Source organism: Equus asinus, chromosome 4, assembly GCF_041296235.1.
Source record: "Equus asinus isolate D_3611 breed Donkey chromosome 4, EquAss-T2T_v2, whole genome shotgun sequence".
Lineage (NCBI taxonomy): Eukaryota > Metazoa > Chordata > Mammalia > Perissodactyla > Equidae > Equus > Equus asinus.
Window position 1 is genome coordinate 101,836,955 of NC_091793.1, and position 24,796 is coordinate 101,861,750.

At 34.5% G+C, this 24,796-nt stretch overlaps 1 protein-coding gene across 3 annotated transcripts in view; it reads left to right on the forward strand.

Annotated features, from left to right (window-relative positions):
- The window catches only part of PSMD14 (proteasome 26S subunit, non-ATPase 14), a 93,798-nt gene that overhangs the window by 50,013 nt on the left and 18,989 nt on the right, over nt 1-24,796 (forward strand). For all 3 annotated transcript variants that reach the window (XM_014860063.3, XM_070507972.1, XM_070507974.1), the window contains 5 exons: nt 419-490; nt 711-830; nt 4,093-4,163; nt 5,177-5,327; nt 20,194-20,301. In XM_014860063.3, coding sequence (XP_014715549.1) covers nt 419-490; nt 711-830; nt 4,093-4,163; nt 5,177-5,327; nt 20,194-20,301 — 522 coding nt within the window. The remainder of the gene's footprint in view (nt 1-418; nt 491-710; nt 831-4,092; nt 4,164-5,176; nt 5,328-20,193; nt 20,302-24,796) is intronic.

A 24,796-nucleotide genomic window follows, 5' to 3' on the forward strand; every position in this document is an offset into this window, starting at 1 on the left:
GCCCCACTCCCCCCGCATTACCTACCTCTCTGCAAAGAGATCCCATAGCCCTAATCTACATGCTGTCTTTAGCTGGAAGGCAGGCTGATTGTGTTGATCTTTCAGTTCCTCATATAACATTTTATATTAACTTTGTGGTAAGAAACATGGCTAATTGTGCATTGTATTTATTTTGTAGCAGAGATAGATTAGCATTGCTGAGATTTCAATTTATGTCCATTGGACACTTGCCTGAGTACTATGGTTTCTATAAGTTTGATATTTGCAAACTTGTTTTGATTTGTGTTGTACTTGAATAAACGGATACTTGACATATTTTCCCAAAACTCTTTTAAAACAATTGTTTATATAACATATAATTTTAATTTTAAACTCATAAACTCTGTATGTTTATAATAATTGATTTACTTGTTTCTAGGGGCCACCTACAGATGCTCCTGCAGTGGACACAGCAGAACAAGTCTATATCTCTTCCCTGGCGCTGTTAAAAGTAAGTATTGAATGGAGTTACTTGCTTTTGAGAGCTCTGTTGCTTTCACTATATCTTTTACTTTGGAAAATTTGTCACCTTAATGCTCTCAGACAAGCTTTTGTTTTAGCTGCATCCATAAGAGTGTTTTATTTCCACTGAAACAAAATTAGGTTATTAATTAAAGAAAGAAAGACCAAAGATCTCAAAGCTTTGTGTCCACATATCTTCCTCTTTACAGATGTTAAAACATGGTCGTGCTGGAGTTCCAATGGAAGTTATGGGTCTGATGCTTGGAGAATTTGTTGATGATTACACCGTCAGAGTGATTGATGTGTTTGCTATGCCACAGTCAGGAACAGTGAGTACTTTTATGGTTGCCTGCTGCAAGTAAATGTTTCTTTTTTCTTTTCCTATGCAAAATAACTTTCACTATATTATATTGTCTCTTCCTGATAGGAAAAATTCATCATAAGATTAATGATGGAAATTTCTAGACTGTATTGAATTAAGTCATTCATCTTTTTTTTCTTTCTTTCCTTTTTTTTTTTTTTGAGAAAGATCAGCCCTGAGCTAACATCCTGCTGCCAATTCTCCTCTTTTTGCTGAGGAACATTGGGTCTGAACTAACATCCATGCCCATCTTCCTCTACTTTATATGTGGGACACCTGCTACAGCATGGCTTGATAAACAGTGCATAGTTCTGCATTTGGGATCTGAACAGGTGAACCCTGGGCCACCAAGGCAGAGTGCGTGAACTTAACCGCTATGCCACCGGGCTGGCCCCAAATCATTCATCTTTTAAATGCATCATGAATTCCCTATAGATCTACAAACTGAGTGATGCGACCATGAAATCCGGTTACTCATACCTCCAGCTTTAACTAGGTTAGTATGCTGGATTTATAAATTAGTTACCCTAAAATAGTAGGGTATTAGTTTGAACACCTGGTTCGAAAGACTTCAGAGATTCTCTCAGTTAGACTTTTAATTCACATACGTTATCTAGTCCTCATGTTTTGTTCTCATTGTTTTGAAATTTGACCATTTTTAAATGTTCTATATGTAGTGATAGATGACTCGTAGGCTTTTCCTATTCAAATGTTGAGTTTAAAAAAACAAAAAGAACACGGTGAACTTTAGTTCTTTTTGCCCAGGCATGATAGTTTGTTTATAGAAGAAGCATACTCCACACAGATTTTGAAAGTCATCTACTCTACCTGGTTAGAATACATTATTCTTTCTGGAAGTTTTTTTTTGTTTTGCTGTTTTGTTTAATGCATTGAACTTGTGTAGATAAGTATGCATTTAGATTTAAAGAAGATGGCCACAAAAATAATAACCATTCTATCTGTCTTCCAAAAAAAAACACACATAGGGCTGGCCCAGTGGTGTAGCACTTAAGTTCGCACACTCTACTTCGGCCGCCAGGGGTTTGCTAGTTCGGATCCCAGACACAGACCTACACACTGCTTATCAAGCCATGCTGTGGTGGGCATCCCACATATAAAATAGAGGAAGATGGGTACAGATGTTAGCTCAGGGCCAATCTTCCTAAGCAAAAAGAGGAGGATTGGCGGCAGATGTTAGCTCTGGGCTAATCTTCCTCAAAACAAAGCAAAACATAAAATAACACACATATGGAGCTGGCCCTGTGGCCGAGTGGTTAAGTTCGCATGCTCCCCTTCGGCAGCCCAGGGTTTTGCTAGTTCGGATCCTGGGCGTGGACATGGCACTGCTCATCAAGCCATGCTGAGGTGGCATCCCACATGCCACAACTAGAAGGACCCACAACTAAAAAAAAATTATACAACTATGTGCTGGGGGGCTTTGGGGAGAAAAAGGAAAAATAAAATCTTTAAAAAAAAAAAACCAAAAAGACCCACACATAGCCTCATCTGTTTGCCTAGAAAAATATGATATGTATGTTTTTCTGATGGACATGTTTTCTCTAATATGCAACATTTATCAAGCCTTGTAAGATATCTGGATTAAAGAAATTGTCATAAAGCTGTTCTCTTTGAGGCTCTTTAAATATACTTTGATAAGGTAGATACTAGAGAAAAGCAAATTGTAATTTTAAATAATGCAATATGTGTGTGTGTGTGTAGTAAGCATTTTAAATTGAGTAGTTGCTACAGAATGCAATGTATTTGTAAATAATGCAAAATATAGAAAAATACACAAATTTTTCTTTAAATAGACCAGTTTGTTGAGGTAAACTAATTTGGATCTGCCGATTTTGCCCACCTGGATATGTATTTTGGCCGTTTGGACATGGAGAAATATGCTACATATTAATTAAAGATTTAGATTTAAATCATAGACTGTTTTTACTTGCATCTATCTTTTCATGTCAGAATATATAAAACATTAAAATTAACTTATTTCTGTTACATGTGGTCCTTATGTGGATATCCATCTATAATAAAGGGTTCTTAAACTTTAATATCTTTATTTCCTTTTAAATGCTTGTTTGACAATGTAAAATAGAAGGTTTTGATTCCCATGTTCATTCCATGTAGTAGAATTAGAAAGTTTTTCTTCTGGCCCAAGAGTTAGCAAACTTTTTCTGTAAAGACATATGTCTCTGTCTCATATTCTTGGTTTTTTTTTTTTAACAACCCTTTAAAAATGTAAAAAACCATTCTTAGCCTGTAGGCAGCAGATTGCATACCCCTGTTCTTGAGGATGCATTCTCAATTAGAATTCAAAATACTGTTTGTTTTGGTAGGAAAGAAGTGCTTATGTTAACTGGTTTGTTTAAGTAGATTAGACTTAAATTCCTGATGTTAGAAGAGAGCCTTGTGGGAATGTAATGGCAGTTATTTATCACCAGAGAGATGATAGGAATGCGCTTAATTCTTCCATGTTCTAAAATCTTCTCTTGGTTGAACTAGGAAAATAATGCAACACATAAAAGACTGGGTTATAGATTGTCTCTAGGGGGAATTTTTTGTGAATGCTTTTATATTTGAGTTAATATTCAAAAGTGTATTTCCCTCCAAAAACCAAGTCTACCAAGCAGTGCTAACTGAAGCACTGAACTACTTCACCTCCTAAGCCACCCATCCAAAAAAGGAACAAAAACAACTCTGGGAAACTAATAAATTATTTTCCTTCTTCAAAGTGTTTACTTTGTTTACCTTACTTAGAAAAGACTTGAGGCTGTTGATTATTATAATAGCTGTGTAGTTGTAGAACTTCAAATGAGATGGAAGAGATACACAGTGCTTATCAGTTATCAGAGGATGGCATTAGGAAGTATGCTTGCCTAAATAAGTCTAAGCAAAAAATAGTTGGTTCAGCTATTTGGTATTTCTGGTGTATACATAGCCAAGGCCAACTCTTAAAGGATCCTGAAAATTGTTTTGACTCATTAGCTAACAGTGGTTTAGTACTTGGCAATTTTAGAAGCCTAGTATTTATTGACGTATGGTTTATAATTGAATGACATGAGTGGGTATCAGATATGAGTATCAAAACCTATAAAATTATTTTGGTATCCCAAAATAACATATATATGGGTTTTTTGGTAGGTTTTTGGTCATTTATGTTGCAAATACAAAGGGTTTTTTTCATAGTTATAAAAGCTAATCATTTTTCTTTCTTTGTCAACCAGGGTGTCAGTGTGGAGGCAGTTGATCCAGTGTTCCAAGCCAAAATGTTGGATATGTTGAAGCAGACAGGAAGGTATTTTAAATGATCATATAAAGGGTTAATGGGAAATATTTTCAGAAATGTTTCTCATAATTTTGGTTTTGAATATTATTTGAATAGTTTACAAATATTCCTAGAAAAAAAAGCCACGGAGTTAGTATAAAAGTATTACTATACTTTTGTATAGTGCCGTACACCACCTATCTGGTATCTCTTCCCCCTAGAATCAAAGAAACTTGCCAATCAGAAAACTGCCTCGTGTTAAAATTCTCAACTGTCACATAGTAAGCTTGGGCTGTAGCTTCCCTCTGTTTAGCATATGGAATTACTCTCTAGTCACTTGTAAGTGAAAGAGCTTGTATGTTCCATGTATTTGAGAGTTGCAACTGAATAAGATTCTGAATATTTAATTATATTTGTAGGCATAAGAGTGTTAAAGACAGGGAAAGTAGAATCCAAATATTACTCAGTTTTTCCCCTTCAGATTAAATTTCTCAATGGTTGTCATTCTCTTGCTCAAATTCTTCTACTGTGGAAAAAACTTCAAAATTAATGTTAGCAAAAGGCTCAGCAGCTGAGCAGAACAGTGCAAATTGGTTTTTGACTGAGTTCCTAGTTCTACTGCTGGTTTAATTGATATTTAATCCTTTCACAACAGTGGATCCTGGTGTCCATTGTTAAAAATGTACTCTGCCTGGAAAATCCAACTCCCAGAGCTAAGGAGTTAAAGAGTAGATATTTACTTGAATGCTGAAAGGGTAAAAACTGGCTCTGAGAAAGTGTGGTAACAAGGTGAAAAACTGAAAGCCTTATCCACCACTGCTAATGTGCATCTCTTAATGATAGCACTCCTTTGTCACACTTATTCATTTCCATGTTTTCTGGGTAATATGGTATATGATTTCAGTGTTTCTAATGGTGCTTTTTCACACCTGTGTGTTTTTCATCTCTTCTTAATTTATACCCTGTTAATGTGTTGTTTCTTTTCCTATCATAAGTGTGTTATTTGTTCTGTTCTGAACGGCTGAATGCCCTCTTTGTTTCAGGCCTGAGATGGTTGTTGGTTGGTATCACAGTCACCCCGGCTTTGGTTGTTGGCTTTCTGGTGTGGATATCAACACTCAGCAGAGCTTTGAAGCCTTGTCGGAGAGAGCTGTGGCAGTGGTTGTGGATCCCATTCAGAGTGTAAAAGGAAAGGTAGAGTAGATTCTGTCTTTTTAGCATCTACTGCCACATTCTGTTTACAGATATATTAAGTGAAAATCTATTTTATTTAAAGCAGTATTCTTAATTACACAAAAAACCCTGTCTGTTTACTTAAACAAACAAACAACTCTGTACAAGTTGATAAATGTGTCTTGGTGGTATTAGCAATTTAACTATTTAGAGATTTGATTCTACTCTTGCACCTATTGTCTAATCATAAATGTTTATCTTTAATTTTTTTATTTCATAGATTTAGGGATGTTAAACCTTACTAAAAGCTTGCTATACACGTTTTATTAATATGTTTATGAAATTGTTCTATCTTCTTTTATTTTAAAATGGTGAATTTGAGATTGACACAACATTTTTAAAACCTAGTTAAAGAGCTCTGCTTTGTAGGCATTGTGCAGGACATGTTTTGGAGTTGTATGTTCCAAATATTTTAGATAATGAAAACTTGCCCCAAAGACTTGGTATCAGACATTTGTGTTTTTGGAGTGAGGACACAGATGAATAATTAAATATGCTAAATGATTCTGAAAGGAGATTAACTTGCAAAGCATATCGGGTTATAGTTGTTCTTTGTTGAAATCTTTTGTTCTTGTTTAGTTCTTTTTTTTTTCGTTCATTCGTTCTTTCTCTTTTTCTTTTTTTTATTTCTTTCTTTCTAGCCCCATATGCCATTTTCCTATTTCCTGCCTCATGACAGCAGGGAGCAGCTCTATTATCACCTTCACAGAGCTGTCTGCAAATGTGAGAGGCAATTCGATTTTGCTCAACCACAGGGAGAATGGATTAGAAAAACTACAGAACATACAGAAATTGGCTAGGTGGTTACTGCTTTAAAATACTGCTGAGGTGTCTTGTTTGAGCATGTACTTCCATTGTAGTGTAGAATAATTGTTAAAATAAAATCACAATACATTTATGGAATCCTTTTTATGCAGCTTTTACAAGTAATTTTTAGAGCACTTAAAAATAAATATTGGCTTGCTATCTACCAGACCTGGAGTTTGATAGTATTGCAGATTACTAACTAAATATGGCTGTTAAAACATGGAGTTTTTATCTGTCATGAATTTGAAGTTGTACTCTTTCTGACATCATATTATTATGATGAATAAAAATTGAGGTCTTCTCTAAATCATCATCCTATTACATGTGAGTTAACTTTTCAGAGGCGGAAACTAGCTACAAAAACAATAATAATAGAAACTGATCTACTAGGCAATTCAGAATGGATAACTTCTGATGCTTGCTATGTACCTATATTTCAATTTATTTACTTTCCTTTTGCTAAGTGTATTGTTACTTAATTGATATAGATAAAAAGAGTTGAAAATCCTTCACTGTTGTTAGTTTTACAAATTAAAAGTATAATATAATACTTCTTAAGTTTAATTCTCTGATAATTAAGATACCTTTTTAGTAACTCGTAAGTAACTCATTTAAGTAATAACTATTATTTTAGAAATATAATGGAATTATCTAACTCCAGTATTTACAAATAATAATCGAAGCTTGATTTTAAACATAATCAGAGTTCTATTTTGTAGTATTAGTGTGACTGACTTTTTTTGATACTTGACTCATGTGATAGTGGCCGCTTTGAAGAGGAAAATATGAACTTAAATACAATGAAAGAAAGCATTCTCAAAATAGAATGTAAATAAATGAGTATTTTATTTTTGGTTATCTTGTTTATAGTATTTTAAGTGGCAGTTTTAGTTTCCAAACCTAGTTTAAGTATTATATGACATTGGAATTTGCATTGTTTATTTCTAATTAATCATAATTCGTATTAGAAGAGTGCACAGCATTAAAAATACACTTGTGTCACATGACTTTGTCATGTGGTAAAATGTAGTATCTATAAAAAATTATATATCTGAAATTACTTTATGAAATCACATGTATCACTGTCTGGTTTTATACACCATGAAAAAATACTTTTGAAAAAATTTAGTATAAATATCTATCATTGACGATTGATGAGTCATATCACTTGTTGTACCTAACATATAGATTCATACAGTTATATCACCTGAAACAAGGATCCAGGTCTTTGTCAATAATGTAACTTCATCTGTAAGGTGTCTGAATTTGGTTATAATCTATGATTCTCTCAGTGTCAAGACCTCTCAAAACTATGAACCAAATTAAATGGTAGTAAATCTGTGGTCAGATTTCTAGTTAGATCATTAAACTTAAGAATATAAACTTATAAAAAATGAGGAATAACATAGGACTCTCCGTCTTCCCTGTATGTAATTTATCAAAGCTGCCAAAATATTCAGATCAAGAGTTAAAATGCCAATCTGTATGCAAATGATTTAAGTTGGGTCTCTGTTCACTTAATACCTCTTTTCTGTATATTTTTATATTTCCATTTTAATAAATCCCAATATCATCTCTCTGTTTTTGAGTGATTAGATAAGCATGGATTCTTTCTTTGTAATCTCAATTCGTAATGTTTGATTTTCTTTTGTAGTGACTTGACTGTATCTTTATGGAATTACTGCTGTGTGCCAGATATTGTGGTGATAACCATTTCAACTTGTCTCATTTATTCTTTTCAGTAATTCTGGAGATAGGCACTATTATTCCATTTTATCAATGAAAGGGTAAAAAAATTAGGGCCAGAAAGATTACTCTGTCCCAAATTATACCATTATTAAGCAGCAGAGCAAGGATACAAATCTAGGTCTATAAAATTTAAGAGCTCAAGCTGTTTTACTGGCTCTTTAATATTTGACAATTATGAATGATATAATTAGAGTAACTCAGGTATGGAAAATGAGTACCAGAAGTCATCATAGGGCCTTTTCTTAACTTACATGGATAGGTGTCACTCCGTTCGCATAAGTCAGGGGAAGGAACTACACATGTTCTCTAAGTTCTCAATAGTTCTCTGTACTATTTATAGTGGAGATTACATGTTAATTGATTTTTCTCATGTAGTGTTTGTTATATTAATTTTAAAAAACAATTTAGACAGACTCATCCCTCTCAACTTTTGTGGTATCCCTAGGACCAAACATTGAGACCAACATAAATAATAAAGTACACTATATGATAAAGAATCCATATCATTCTGTATATTATATAATCCTGTAAATGTTTAAAAATGATATAGGTGAAAATCAGTGATAATAACATTCATAATTTAAAGATTTTATTTTTCCTTTTTCTCCCCAAAGCCCCCCGGTACATAGTTATGTATTTTTAGTTGTGGGTCCTTCTAGTTGTGGCATTTGGGATGCCACCTCAGCGTGGCTTGATGAGTGGTGCCATGTCTGCACTCAGGATCCGAACTGGTGAAACCACAGACTGCTGAAGCAGAGCGCGTGAACTTAACCACTCGGCCACAGGCCCTGCCCCAACATTCATAATTTAAATGTAGAGTAAGTCCATAGAAATGACCAGTGAGCTCTGCTCTAAACTTATCAGCAAAATAGTTTTTAAGATCCTGTTTTAGTTTATTTGTAAAATACACATATTCAGATATTTTAAACTTCAGTTCTCAAGTGGCAAAGTGGCAGCCTCTTGCTTAATGTTTTGTTATGTTATATATTTAGCCCACAGCTGGACTTGATCCAGCAGCAAATTTACAAGTTAATTCAACTTGTAATATAACTATACTTCTTCTTTAGGGCAAAAACAATGATCACTTTGTGCAAAGTCATAAAACTAGCAAACAACTATTACAACTTTTGAGGACTCATTTTCTTATCAGGATTCTTGTCAGTAAAATGTTCAAATGTAGGGCTCACCCAGTGGCGCCGTAGTTGAATTCACACTTGTTGTGCTTAGGTGGGCCAGGGTTCGCTGGTTCGGATCCCAGGTTCGGACGTATGCACTGCTTATCAAGCCATGCTGTGGCAGGCATCTCACATATAAAGTAGAGGAACATGGGCATGGATGTTAGGTCAGGGCCAGTCTTCCTCACCAGAAAAAAAAAAAAAAAAAAAGAGGGATTGGCAGTAGATGTTAGCTCCAGGCTAATCTTCCCCCCCCAAAAAAAAAGTTCACTTGTCACCTGCTAACTCCTAACCATCTTTTTGTCTGTTCTCTATTTTGAAAACACAAAAAAACACACTAATAACCGTTTAATCCAAATAAATCTTCACACTGGTTGGGTTTTCTTGAAAAATTTTTATTTAATCTGATGAGAAATATTCAGTGGACTTTTAAAAATAGGATGTTTATCAACTCATCAGCAGATATTTCTTTAGTACATCTGATGTGCCTATATGCTAGTGGTTCTGGGATACAGAACAAATGAAAAGTGTTCTTGGGGGCCAGCCCTGTGGCATAGCAGTTAAGTTCTCATGCTCTGCTTCAGTGGCCTGGGATTTGTGGGTTTGGATCCCTGGCATGGACCTACACACCACTTATTAAGCCATGCTGTGGTGGCATCCCACATACAAAATAGAAGATTGGCCCAGATGTTAGCGCAGCAACAATCTTCCTCAAGCAAAAAGAGGAAGCCTGGCAACAGATGTTGGCTCAGGGCCAATCTTCCTCACCTCCTCCAAAAAAAAGAAAAAGTTCTCTGTCTCTTTGAGAAAATAAGTCATATACATTCACTATCACTAGTGAGATAACATTCTGCCAATTATATAGTGATAATCCTACATTGCATACTGATACAATACAAATTATACTGATAGTCCTTTGTTTCTGAAACTGTGTATTAAAGTGGTTGCTAGAGACAGAAATAATTCAACAAATATTACTCAGAACCTTGTATATATCAATATGCAATAAAATCATACTTGTATAGCAAACATAGTAAATACAAATTAAATTAGAAGAAGGGAGAAATTGGTATAGACTGCACAAAGTAGGTGAAGCTGCGCTTTGAGGGGCGGGCAGGACGTCACTCAGAAAAGAGGAGCTTGTACCTTGTGAAGAAGGATGTAGAAACAATACCATTCCAGGTGGTACTTGCTTCTATTGATTCTTCTTTCGTAGATATATTAGAATGTAAAGTGAGTAGTTTTTGTTGCTATTGTTGTATTTTTAATCAGCGTTTTACAAAAATGATGGAATGCTGAAGAGAAAATACAGATATAAGAGGAAAAAATTAGGGAATGAATGTTATAGGAGCTTATCTTTTTTTTTTTTCAGATATCTAGAAAGGTTTTGTATTTTTCAGCATAAGTGGGGAAGTATTTTACTTTTGTAAGAAATTTTGTATTAGAGAGTTTTAAGATGGTGGAGATTTTAAACTATTCAAATAATAGTTTTGTTTTAGCTTTTTCTTTTATTTAAAAAAAGAAATTGTAAAGGCAGGGCGTAGAGCCCTGAAGAGCACAGGCTTTGGGATCAAGCCTCCATTAGAATCCCATTTTTATCTCATCTTTGTAGTGTGACCTTGAGCAAGTTACCTAATCTTCTTGAGCTTCAGTTTTCTCATCTATAAAACAGAGATTTAATAACTATTTCATAGTATTATGATATTATGAAGTGATATATGTAATGGTTAGTGTGCACTTGCCATGTAGGAGGTGTGCAATAAATGGCACTTTATCATTCGGAAGATTAAAATAATTGACACTTGAAAGGATTAACAACTAGTATATTTTAAAAAATAGAATTAGAATATTTCTAAAAATTTTATTAAGAACAAGTCTATAATTACTAACTTGCTCACTTTAGGAAGATGAAGGTAATAACTACAAAAGACATGAGAACGTTCTCTTCTTGTATTTTGTACGTCCTAATTTAGGAATACTCTTCTGATTCAGCTAATTTTTATTGAGCACTTATTGTTTTCTTCCGTATTTCTCTGGGGCATGCTGATGAAGAGGAGAATAAATGCATTATGTTCAAATCTTGGCCTTTGAAGTGATTAATGTATTGCATTTAAAACCATTTTTGTATGTCAGTCATCTTTCTGTGTTGTCTCTCCCACAAGATTCAGTCCTCTTTTAGGGGAGAAATGTTTTCAAATTTCAGAGTTTATATAGTGTCTGGCAGTGTCTTTATAAATGTTTATAAAATAAAATCAAGGAATGAATGTGTCAGTGGTCCGCTGTTACCAGTTTTGGCTTTTAGCATATAAAAAAACTGCAGTTAATTTTGTGAGGTTTTGTAAGTCAGTTGTATATGTTAGCAGTCATAGTCATCTATTAAGTGAGTGAAACATGAGATTGACAATGTCAATTAGCCAGTTTGTACATAGACATTAGCCTTGATGAATTTGATCCTAATTAGAGCTAGAGTTTAAGTTTAACACATCAGTTGTCTTCTAAAGGTAGTGAAAGATATTTAGAATAGCTGTTATTCATGTGATTTTCTTTGGGTCACTATCCCATAAGAGTAGTTAGGGCTGGTCTCAAATTGTACATACATACCTACATTTTCTTCATCCAGTTTTCCAGATTGAAAGAGAAAAATAGAAAATAGGACATAATAAAAATTCTATTTCCACTCCTAATGTAGCTCTGTGAGCATACCCATCCAACTCTTGTAATGAGTTTAGTGACTGTATTTTGTTTGCTTCCTATGTTTCATTCTTATCATCCATTTTAAATTTTATAACACTCTCCGGTTTAATCTGTGAGTATATCTAAGAAAATATTATAGGTGCTGATGTACCTATACTATTCCTGATAGACAAACTTGATAGTTTATAACATTTATTTAGTTGATATAATCAGAAATTGTCAGCTAAGAATGTTAAAGCAATTTTATGTTTAAAATTCTAAGAAGCTTAAATCTTATGTAGAACTCACAGTTCTTAGTGTAGTTCTTTTAATTTAGAGCTTCTATATTAATAATCTAATCTCTGAGCTACTTTATTGTTTAGTACTTGCTGTGCATTTTGAATAATATAAATCTGCTTCAAATTAGTTTGAATCCAGCTGTTTCAGTAAAGATGCAGGAAAACCTTTAAAAAAAAAAAGCATTGGCACCTGAGCTAACATCTGTTGCCAATCTTCCTTTTTATTTTTTTCCTTCTTCTCCCTGAAGCCCCCCAGTACATAGTTGTATGTTCTAATTGTAGGTCCTTCTGGCTCTGCTCTGTGGGACGCTGCCTCCGCATGGCTTGGTGAACAGTGCTAGGTCTGCGCCCAGGATCTGAACCGGTGAAACCCTGGGCTGCCAAAGTGGAGCATGTGAACTTAACCATTCGGCCACGGGGCACCCAGGAAAACCTTTAAAACAATGTCTCATCTTTAAGAATGTTATTTATTGACTCTTTTGCTTCTTGAGTGCTTTTATTTCCCCAATCTAATGATCCCTGGTTGTTCATTCAGCAGACACTGATTGATCACTACTGTGTGCCAGGCATACACAATGGAGACATAGAGAAGAATTAAAGTCTACTCCCTGTCCTTAATGCCAGTGTTGTACCAGCAAATGGAAACTGTGGCTTTGTAGAAGAGGCCTTTTCATAGCCCATATATATTACTTGTTTAAAGTCATCGTCAAATGACTTGATGTTAGCCTATGTTAATTGTGAGGATGTTTCTGGACCTGGGACTTAGTTTTGGCATGTTTAATATGTTGTTATTATTGTAATTTCATGCAGAGGCTAGAATTGATCATGGTGGTAAATTTTCTTCTAAGTCATGTTTACTCTTCAATGGTTATTCTTAGACTCCTACTAAGCTGATGAATAGATGCCCACTGCCACTTTTTACATTCCAAATAGGTTTACTGTGTGCAGTTTTTATTCACAAGTAAAGAGTGCTATGTGATCTTTGAGTTTTTCAGTTCAGCATGCCATGGAAGAGCGTTTCATGAATTCAGAGCTAAGCAATGATAAGAAAATGGGAAGCTGGTGATTAGATTTTTTACATATAGTGAATGTCTTTTTTTTTTTTTGGAAGGAAAAATAAGCATGAATGGTAAAACTTTATATGAAGAAGTAACTAAAGATGCCTTCTTGGAGCTTTTCGTTTCAATAGCTATTTATTCTGCACCGTTTTATGTGTGCCAGGTGCTGTGCTGGGGAATGGAGATTGAGTGGTGACTAAGACACAGACCTTGCCATCAAATAACTGAATCTAATAGTAGTCTTTCTTGGTTTTGTGTTAGGATAACTGTTACATTAAATAACTTGGAGATGAAGAGTACTGACTGTGGAATGATGTGTGTGTACAAATCATAGTGGTATCACTGGTTGTGCCATCTCATTTAATTTATTCATGTCCTCAGAGCCTCAGTTTTGTCATCCATAAATTGAGAATATTAATACCTACCTCTTGGATGTTGAGAGGATTAGACCAGATAATTTCTCTACAGTAATTGATAAGCCAAATAAAAGTACATGAAAGTGATACATCACAAAGTAATTGACCGTTATGTATTTTTCCTACAAAAATAACCTTGCCTATTGAGAAATGGCAGTTTGAAGGATATATTTGCATTTTGCTTTGAAGTTTATGTTAAAGCATAAGAAGTGTATGTGTGTTTTAATTTCCCTTATTCACTGCCCTACTGTGTTGCTAATATGGTTGAGCACTAGCCTTTAGTCTCTAGATCCTTTTATTCCTTTACTTTGTGTAGAACTGTCAATAAGCATATCAATTATGTTGCTTTAGTTTGTCTACTAGAAAGAAATCTGAAGACACTTGCTCATTTTATGTAGGCTGACTGTGTAGCCACCAGATGGAATTGGTACTCTGAGTTGGTATGAGACCAGTGACCCAGAGATGGTAGTCTCTTGTAGCTCATATAACAGTCCCCTGAGGAGTTCAGTTTTTAAGTTCACAGTTTGTCACAAGTAAGTCTAGAAATACTATCATGCAGTAGTATCAAGATTCTAGGAATATTGCCATTTTTTCTTTCTTTTTTCATGTTTTCTTTAAAGAGCTAATAATATTCAGTATAATTGTATGCTTTTTTCTTTATTTTAATTAGGAATTTTTCTAAGGAAATATATGTTTTTAAATGTCCTTCCCTAATTTCCTATTAATGTTTTCGTATGTCAAGTGTCTATGGTTGCCACATTTAAAATTTTGATTTTGGGGGTAGCTTTTTTCTAACTTTACACTGTTTTACAGCAGCAGTACTCTGCTATGTGTACTGAGTCAGTTTGGGTGCTCCAAGGAGCAGATGCCAAAGTGAGATTAGATGTGCAAGAGATTTATTAAGGAAAACACCTATGATGGATAAAAGGGAGACTCTTCAGACAGCGGTACAGGTCTGACCCTGTGGAAGGAGAAAGGGAAAGCAGGATTGGATAGGAGGAGCGTCAGGCTGCAGCATATTTCTGAGAAAGTTTCAGCTAGGCTGATGGGGAGTCCTTGAGACAAAGTTGCCCTTTAGGAGAATCCCTTACTTGGCTGGAAGGCTAGGTTCTAGTACCGCAACTGTGTTCAGTCATTGACTGAGAGCAGCCCAAGGGAAGCGGGACCTGGGGTGAACCCCCAGAGGATCCAAAGGTGTAGCATCTGGAGGTTGTGAGTCTGCTATGCTCTCCACAGCAGGTTCTGTTGGAAGGAGATCTGAGCTGGGCAACTCCATGACCACCACAGTTAATAACACTAAGAACTATAGTGACAGGTACACACGTATTATTTTATTTAATCTTACCACCAACTCTGTGAGGTGTCATTCATGAGCAAATGGAGACACTGAGAGGTTAAAAAACTTATCCTAGATCTCTTAGCTAGCAAGTGATAAAGCCAGAATTCTAACTTGGGCAGGATTCTGACTCCAGAGTATCTCAAGCATTTAAACACCTGTACCGTACTGACTACATGTACACACTGTAAAGTTCTGCTAAACTTTAGTTTATTACTCGACTATATTCTTTTTACAAAGTTTCATGAATCTAAAAATGTCTAGTTACCTTTGCTGTGCTAGTTTCTAAAGATCAATTTGTTTTCATTATGGCATATATGTTCAAAACTTGTGGCTTAACTTTGAATTTTGATGTATGTCTTCACTTGTCAAAAAAAGTAGTTTATGCTAGTTACACCCCATCCCCCTTTCTCCCAATATATTGAAGTTGTGCTACAGATCTCTAGCTACAGTAAGCAATTCTCCAAGGATGAAGAAAGAAAATGTACACTCACATAGGAATTTCTTTTCCAGAGCTAAAATTGACATTTTATAAATAATTTCCGTGTTGCAAACTTGAGACTAAGAAATCACAGCAATTCAGTGATATGCATTTGGCATGAGTCAGTTTTAGTTCTTAGTGCTTTTCATTGGAAATGGCATAAAAAGTAAGGTTTCTTTGAATTTTTTATGCTGTGGGCTTACAAGAGACATAAGATGTTTTTCTCTTATAGACGTCTGGCAGTGCATGGCAGCAGAAGTAACGAAATGGTCACAAACCCCAGCAGTACTTCTCAGGTCACATGCACTCTTAATTTTTAAAGAATCTAGAAACAACCTAAGCAGTTGATAACAGGTCATTTCTAGGTGATAAAGGGTATTTGATATGGGGTGTTGCTTTTCTTTCCACACTTAGTGTTTTTACAGTCATTTAGAGACTTATTTTATATGGTGGTGGGTTTATATGTTTTTAAATATGTAACCTAACTGGTAACTGAATTGTAATTCTCCTTGCTATTTTGATGTTTAAGATTGATTTTGAGTCTTAAAATTTTTCTTTCAAGCTTTTTTTTTTCAGTTCATTTTATATCTAAACACTTTCCATAGTCATTGACTTCAATGTAAGCGCAATTGGAAATGCCAAAGGCAGCTACTGTTAAAAAAGAGAGATTTTATGAATTACAGTAACTACTGCCAGAAGTGCTTATGTGTTTTTCTTTCAAATGTCTTTATATTAAACTAATTTTAAGAGCTTACTTAAAAAAACCAGCGTCTTCTGAATGTAAAAATTGGGAACTATAGATTGATGCTTTAAAAATTTAGTCTAGCCTTTCAGTGACCTAGCAGTTGATATGAAAACATGAATTTAAAAATAAATAGTGTATTGGATAAACTACTATACTCGTGAAAGAAGCCAACAAATTATCAATTGAACTGAATTTCAAAATAATTATAGTTTTGAGTCCTAAACCAGGTTCGTTATTAAAATGAAATGATAGGTGCTTGACCCCTGGGTGTGCTTGGAATAAATATGGAACACAGTATTGTTTTTAAAACTATTTTGCTTTTATAAGCTAAGACAGATGTACAAAAAAGATGCAGTTTTTATTTTGTATTGGCAGCTTCCAAATATTTAGTATCTATTTCCAAGAGTTGCAATTAGTAAAGCAACCATGGTACTGAAATCTGCACATCCCACAAGCTAATTATATTTGCAAGGTCAGAGTGAATACATATTTTCAGAAAAATAAAGGGTTATATAAATATGTGTCTTCTACTTGGCTGTTATATCACAGTTTGTTGATCTGGAGTATAATGTGTACAATTCACAAATTTGTCTGATAACAGAAAGTGGTGTGTGATTGTGTTTATTTTACTAACCAGTATATTCACAGCAATCACTTCCAAATATCTCTCCAGTAAAGATGTGTTAATTACAAAACAGACAAGGTCTTCTATTATATTAAAGCTACTAACAAGAAGACAGCAGGAATCACACATGTAAATAGCATCATCAACCCCTATTTTAGTCCTCTGTTTTGATCTGTGAGTTGCGCATAGACCAAAGGTGCTATTAAAGACTGAGTGTATGAAATAGGCAGCATTATATGAACAAAATTTATTCAACAAGAAAACAGACCTTTAACATGAATTTAACAAGCCTGAGAAATTATAAACTATCATATGCTGCAGATTCATGCAGTGATAATAAACAAAAAAGGAAAGTAAGAGGTTTCCCTAAGCTAGCCGAACTGCTAATGGTTTTGTTATAAGCTGTCTACTGTTGCAGTGACCTCTGAAAAGTCTCAAGGCACTTGTACCAGAAAAAAATTAAATGGTCAGGCTGGTGAATAGAGATTCACTGTGGTGTATGTAGGACTTCAGCATGGAAAGGAATTATAAAAGTCTAGCATCATATTGCTGAAAATATTCCTCATACTTTAGCTTGGAAGTTTTTGTTACTACATATTAAGGAGGTAGTTTGGGGCAAAGTTTTTAGCTGAATTACTATTTGGATTTATAAGACATTAACTGAACTAATTTAATGTATATATACTTTAAAACAAACTGTTTAGAAAATTCATATAGCTCCAGAAAATGGATTATTTTCCCTGTCCCCCCCTCCCCCAACACCTTAATTAATCCTTGGGGGTTCTTTGTTCAGTATGTATCTGAGATTTCCATTCTTAACCATGGAGTGACCACTTTGCTGTCGTTCTGTTGCATCACGCTGTAAATACACAAACATAGAGAAACGCCTTCAGCTTATACACACCTCCAAGTGCTCACTAGGGCTTTTTCTTGAATCTCACTGTGGCATAATTAACACTTCCTTCACCTAGTGCTCATTAGTGCACTGGACATTAATGAGTCTATTTTGATAGGTTGCTCTAAAGGAGAAACCCACTTATTCTCATAGCACAAAAAACGCAATTATAAAATTGTTCAGAAATTAAAATGTAGACTATATTGCCATATTTATATTTTTATTGCGTACTAAATCTAATTTTGGTCTGCAGGTTGTTGAACATGTTAGTTTCCTTAAGACAGTTGCTATAGTGATGGCAGCAAATTCCTTGAATCTTGGTGTAGTTAAAATATTCATTTTCTATTGGCTATCATATTGCTACTCAGGAATTGTCAATCTAAGCATGTCATTTTACACAGACCACCATTTATTAGTTGAACAGTATATTAAGTTCTTGAATTTTTCTCTTAATTTTTTAATAGAATTTAAAATTTTTTATTTCAGATTTGTTTCTAACTGATCATGATATCTACTTAGCTGGTGTTTTCATTTCCTTTTTATGATGTTTCACACCTGCTTATAATATTCCAGAGAAATATTACAGAGATTTTTGCATGTAAAATAGCTTTCTGCCATTTTAGTTTGAAAGTGTTGAGTATGAAAAAGTATATAGGCATTTTGTTCTGGTATATAATGGAATTCTCATAGTTTTGTAGAAGTGGATTTTTTCTGCAAGTGATTTTACTGAAATTATAAAATGGAATGAAAGCATTTTTAGAACAATTGGACCAAAATGATGCTTTGCTCTTAAATATTTACCACTAATAGGTAGGGTGGCAATTCTTAATTCTATATTTATTTAAGTTGTACATCTATCTAACAGAATGGTCACTTTTCCCCTCTTTCACCTGTATTTTAATTTTATTTTATGTGCTTTTTAGTAGAAAATGTTAGAAAAGTTACTTCTCTATTTTTTTAAATGATAGTTTGAAATTATTTATATTATCTGATTAAATCATGTCTCATATTAGTACCTATTTTTATCATCACTTTATGAAAAAAATATAAGAAAAAAATTTAAGCCAGAGGTAAAAACCCTAGGCCATATTTATTTATACATAAATGTGAAAGTTAAATCTGGATTACAGTTACTGTATAAAAAGAAAAAAGAGTTTTCACAAACTATTAAATCATGCATGTTCTGGGGATACTTGATTTTATTTTGAAGCAAGAGGAGTCTTTTGGGAAAATTCATACTGTTAGAAATAAAAGCAAAATTCACATTGATTTTTTTTTGGCTTACCAAAGTGGACAGAGCCCTTAGACTGATTCACTTGTCATAATGCTTTGGTCTAAGTTTGCATTCTTTGGTACTCTTGAGCCTTCTCGGCAGCCTTTTAGAAAGGGTGATTGTTTCTTTTTCTTTCTTTAAATCTTCCTCTTTAGCATACAGCATGTAGTAATACTTTACCCCAAACAGATTTTTCAGACTTGATTAGATTTCAGTTGGCTTAAGTTGAAAATAAATTTTAGTTTTTAATCTGTTAGTATCCTCAAACAATAATTATACAAATAAGAGACAGTGTAGTTGACAATAACTTTAAAAACATTGGTAAATCTCAGCTGTTTAGCACTTTTAAAGGCAAATCTAGAAATACTATATTATACTGCTTTAAGATTTTTTTATGGAATGAATGTATTGAGTTTATTCTATAGGTAATTGATATAAATTCCCTGAAAGAGACATCTGTCTCAAAGTCCCTGTGCTTTACATAAAACTTCACAATGTATGTAATTCTTGTTAAATCTCTCAATATATAAGAGCTAACAGATGATACTGTATCATGTAAGAATTTGAGGTCTTTCTGTACAGAAATACTGAATACACTCAGCAAAAAGAGGATGCCTATTGGTATTTCTTTACTATGAGCTTAGGGCCATATTATTCTATACCATGTTCTTGGCTTAAAGCACAGATGACCTTGGTTTTCTTGTGTTGTCCCTCCTATACTCGACAGTGGCTTGGCCATTTAAGGCCATCAGACAAGGTATAAAGTCTTTTATAGTCACAAGAAGTAAAAGGTATCTGACTAGAAGAGAATACGTGGAGCAAGTGCCTTGCTGGTTGTAATTTTGTTGTCATTTCAAGTACTGTGGTAGTATAATTGATGTGACAGGGCTGGGCTCTAGATGTGGTCCCATAGCTTGTGCTCACTTTCAGTTTTAGTTTCTCTTTGTCATTCATTTTGATTAGGTAAAATTTAGGTGACAAACATATGCACACCAATGAAGGCTGTTTCGCGTAAGTTTAGTAATGACGTATTTCAATAATAAAGATGCAGAGTTAATATTTTTCTTTACTGCTTCATGAAAATTGGAATAATTGGTGTCACCTTACATTACAAGATAGAGGGTGGTGTGCTGATGGCACAGTCAGCAGGAGGTTCTTTTTATTAATATTATAATTAAATGATTTTCTGGAAATAGGCCAGAAACAGATGCAAGTTGATCATGCCTTGTCCACTGTTGCTTGGCATCATCACTTGCTTTTTAAAAAAGAATTGACCTGACACCTTCTTTTTACAGGTTGTTATTGATGCCTTCAGATTGATCAATGCTAATATGATGGTCTTAGGACATGAACCAAGACAAACAACCTCAAATCTGGGTCACTTAAACAAGCCATCTATCCAGGTAATGCCTGTATTTGATAATATGTTAAAACTCTGTTTTACATTTTAAAATCCTGTTATAAAGGGCCATTTTAAGATTTAATACTTAGCTTTTTAATTTGTTTGCAATTAATTTTTCTTGTGCTTTAAAAGAATACTATGGAGATATTGTTGGAAAGTTAGATTTGCTCATAGATGTTTTTAGTGGAGTCTTTAAACTTTCCTAAGATAGTTTGAGGACACCCTTTATGAAAGCATAGGAGAGCCCTTGTCTTGAGAGTACCTTACAGCTTTGTGTGGTTAACATTGAAGTAAAGGACTGATAGGTGTTTCAGGTGGACTTCATTAAGTATCAGTGATGGCTTAGTAGACATTTCTCATAGCAGTAAATAATGGGGGTCCCCAGAAACAATTCCTAAAAAGTACTTAAAATTTTCTACCTTTTTTTGTTTAATCTGTACTTTTAAAACAAATCTTACAAAATACATCTATATGTTACTTTTGATTAGAGTTTATATCTTGTTCTTTCTAGTGGTGTCAACCACCATTATTATATTTAGTCAGACGCTTAATATCCTCCTGAGTGATTAATGTTTTCTTTGTATCATTCACATGCCTCATTGTTTTTACACAAATCTTTATTGTCTGCAAAAATTATTTTAAATGTGTTTTTAAATGCACCATAACCTGTGTCTATATTGTTAATTGCTTCTCTGAAGATTAATTAAAAGGACAGAAATACCATGTTTAGCTAAATAGAACACATAGGACGAAGACATTGTAGTAACGATTGCTGCTCCCTTTCTGAAACGTGCTCTGGCGTATGAATGTCTTTTGGGAGTTGTGGCTTTGACAGTTAACTATGGTTAAGCCTTGGTTACACTTTGATAACTTTATACTTTTAGGGCTTACTTTTGTAGCAGTCAGTCATCTGAAATCTTCATCAAAGTGAAATGTTTTGTTTCAAAGGACTGAGGTGTGTTGCCTTTGAAAAAAATTTTTTTACAAGTCAGGGAAAACTGCAAAGCATAATGAGTATGAAATAAGCTACCAGTGTTTTTGATTGGGTACAGACAAGCCCATGCTTGCATGTTCCAAGAGGATGTATTATTGGACCTGTTTATCCTGTGATAATGACCCTTCTTATAAACCCCCTTAGCATCATACCACTTCATTATTTTTTTGCAAAAGGTTAAGTAGCATCTCACAATCCAGGATCATTTTGATCACTGCATGGTACATTTCTGACAAGTTTTTACTAATTATAAGTCAACAGCCACCTGTTGCAGATTTCATCTTTTAAATTTAAACACTGCTTTTTAACCTTAAAAATTGAGTATAATCAATATTAAAATCTTTTTCTTTCTACGCTATACCAGTTTGTATTTATCACTCTTACCTTGTAGTCTGTAATTTAAGATGGACCTTATGCAGGAGGTTCCAAACCTAAGTTATAAGAACCTGTGTATGTAACAGCTTACAGCATCGTTGTTTTTCCTTTCATTTTAATTTGTTTTCCCTTCCAATTAAAATCTGTAAATATATTTATTTCACAGTTTATATAGCGCCCATCAGAATGACATCTATCTGGGTGCTTTACAGTTTTAAGACAATTTCAATACTAAAATGCTCAAATGAGATCAAGCCAAAAAGTGACAGAACAAAGCCACACCTTAAAACAGTTTCTTAGTTTTCTAAGACAAGCTAGAAAGAAAGCAGCCCAGAAGAACCTGAAATGAATGGTAATATCCATAATGGAATTTTAGTATATGTTGGGAGAATCTTTAACTTGGGGATCAGAAGCCTTTCAGAAAGGCCATGCCTTTTATTTTGAAGGGAAATTAGTCCGCGTTAAGAGGGGCCTTGCTTCTAAACCAACTTTAAAGTGATAGGGATAGAAACCTGACAGCAACCATCAGCACTCATGCTGGTGGTCACTAATGCTTTTCTAACACTGATTTTTTTACTATTATACTTAAAGTAGTGGGAAAAATTATGATTATATTGTAGACTACTATTTAATAATTTGAGGAAAGTTAATATGCTAAGTAAGAAAAATTATAAAATAGGATATACAAGTTCTCCTCTTTGCAAATATCTGTTTTATAAACTGTGCCTATATATTTACACCAACATGTTAGTATTGAATACTTTTGGGCAGTAGGATTATGGAATTTTTTCCTTGTTCTTGCTTCTCCATATTTCTTAAACTTTCTACAGTGAAACATACTGCTTTTGGAAAATGTTATTTTTAAAGCGCTAATAATGTTGAAGTATATATTACAAGACAAAGCTAATAAACAAAGTTTATATTAACTTTCATGTTTTAAAGAAGAGAAGCTGTTCATAGTCCTGGTAGAGAAGGAAAAGTATAATGCCTATACCGTATAGACTTTTATATTAATATATGACTATTATTTTGTGCTTAAAACATTTAACCATTATCATCAAATGTATAGAATTGAGAGTTAACAAGCATTTATTTTAGTAACTAAAACTCTTAAACTATTCCACTAAAAACTGTTCAGCATTTCAGATCCTTAAGAGCCACGGTATATGTCAAGATTGGTCGTCAATCACATGGAAATTTAGTAAATGTTGATGCTGCATAGATGCATTGTGCTAGGGCTGTGAGCCTCTAAGTGTAGCCCTGAGTATAACTGCATTGTCTAACAGAGTTAAGCTATTTGAAAAACGTTGTTTTCAGTAGTTCTTAAACAGTTATAAAACACTTGCACTGGAAGGAACCATTTTGCTCATTTGGTAGGTGAGGAAACTGAAGCCCAGAAAGTTGGTGATTTGCCCAGGCTACCCAGTGAGTTAATGTAGGAACTGGTCTTCATAACCAGGGCTCCTCATTCTTTTATACTATACTTTGGAAGTTTAATTAATTAATTAATTCTGGCATAGATATTATATGTATACAGTTCAAAATTGAAAAGGTACAAAAAAATATTTAGCAAAAATTCTCTCTTCTCGTTTTGCCTTCTGTAACCCAGTTCTCCCCTCTAGAGGGAATGACAAAACGTGTGTTTTGGTTCTTTGCAGAGTTATTTTATTTATATAAAGAAAGCTTCATTTTAAAATATGATTCAGTGGATATTATTTAGCACCACATGTTCAGTTTATCAATGTAAAATAATTTAAGGCAAACAAATTTATCTTTAGATCTAAACCAACATGCTTTACTTTTTTTAACCTACTGAGAACCTATAAATAGGTTATTATTTAGGTCATAAGCTGTGTGTTTTATAATTTACTTGCTTTTCCACAGCAGTGAGTGTATGGAGGTTTAACTTCTAACCTCTTCTCAGTAGTCTGGGCAATGTCAATGAAGTATGATTAGGGTGGGTTTTAGTTGCTTTTAATTATCTGACATGGTCATTCTGTAGGAAGCCATTTAAGTAGAGGATCTTATTTTAGGAACTGTTCTCAGCAATCCCTCTACATAAAATATGGGTCTACACAGTTCCATCCAACCTGGTTGCTGACCACCTCTCATAAACTGTCTGTATTTTTATTCTGTAGTTCCTACAGATGCGGGGTCGGTGAGCCGAGGAGTCAAAAGAAAGATTTCTTAGACTCTCAAGATCTGGCAGTAGTGCTCTTTTATTTAGAGAATAGTGTGGAATAGCATGGGGACAGGACCCATGGGCAGTCAGAGCTTCTGCTGGCGCCGCTTCTGCTGCCCCCGCTGGCATGGGGACAGGGCCCATGGGCAGGCAGAGCAGCTGCTGCTGCCCCCGCTGGCATGGGGACAGGACCCATGGGCAGGCAGAGCTGGTACGTGGGGACAGGACCCACGGGTGGTCAGAGCTCCTGCTGCTGCCCCAAGTTGAGGGTTAGGGCTAATTTTATAACGCATGGGTACGTGACTTATTTTTACTGGAGAAAAGAAAAGATGATGTAAAAAGTCATTAAATGATTTCAGTGCAGATGGGGTCTGGTTATTGTGCGGTCATACAACTTTAGATACGAATCTGGCCATATAGATCGGCATGTAGGTGAGGATGCCCTGGGCTTCTCTCCCTGGGGCGGTCCTAATTCATACCATAAAAAAAGTCCACTGGGTTGTATAGTTTGGCATGTAGGCCAGGTCACCTTGGGCTTCTCTGGCTGGGGCAGCCTTAATCCACATCACCACCACCTTTACTCATACATCACTGCAGTTCTAAGTTTATTACTTTTCCTTCTCACTATTATTTATGCTCTAGTTTAGCCAATCTTGAACATTCATTGGGATTAGGTGCCTATTCTCTGAAAGACATTTCTAATACCTAAGTTTAATAGTTCACATGAATGAATGAATACAAAAATAGAAATCATTCAAATGGTGATTGAAATTTATTTCACTGTAATAATTATTTGTGTACTTCTTTTGAATTTGTCATACCAACAGATTTACTCTAAAGATTAACTAAAGGAGCATAGAAATAACCTGGAAGTTAATCACTGGGATCTCCAGACTCCCCTTGTCTAAATTCCTCCTCTAACCCATTCTTTGGATTAGATAGCAT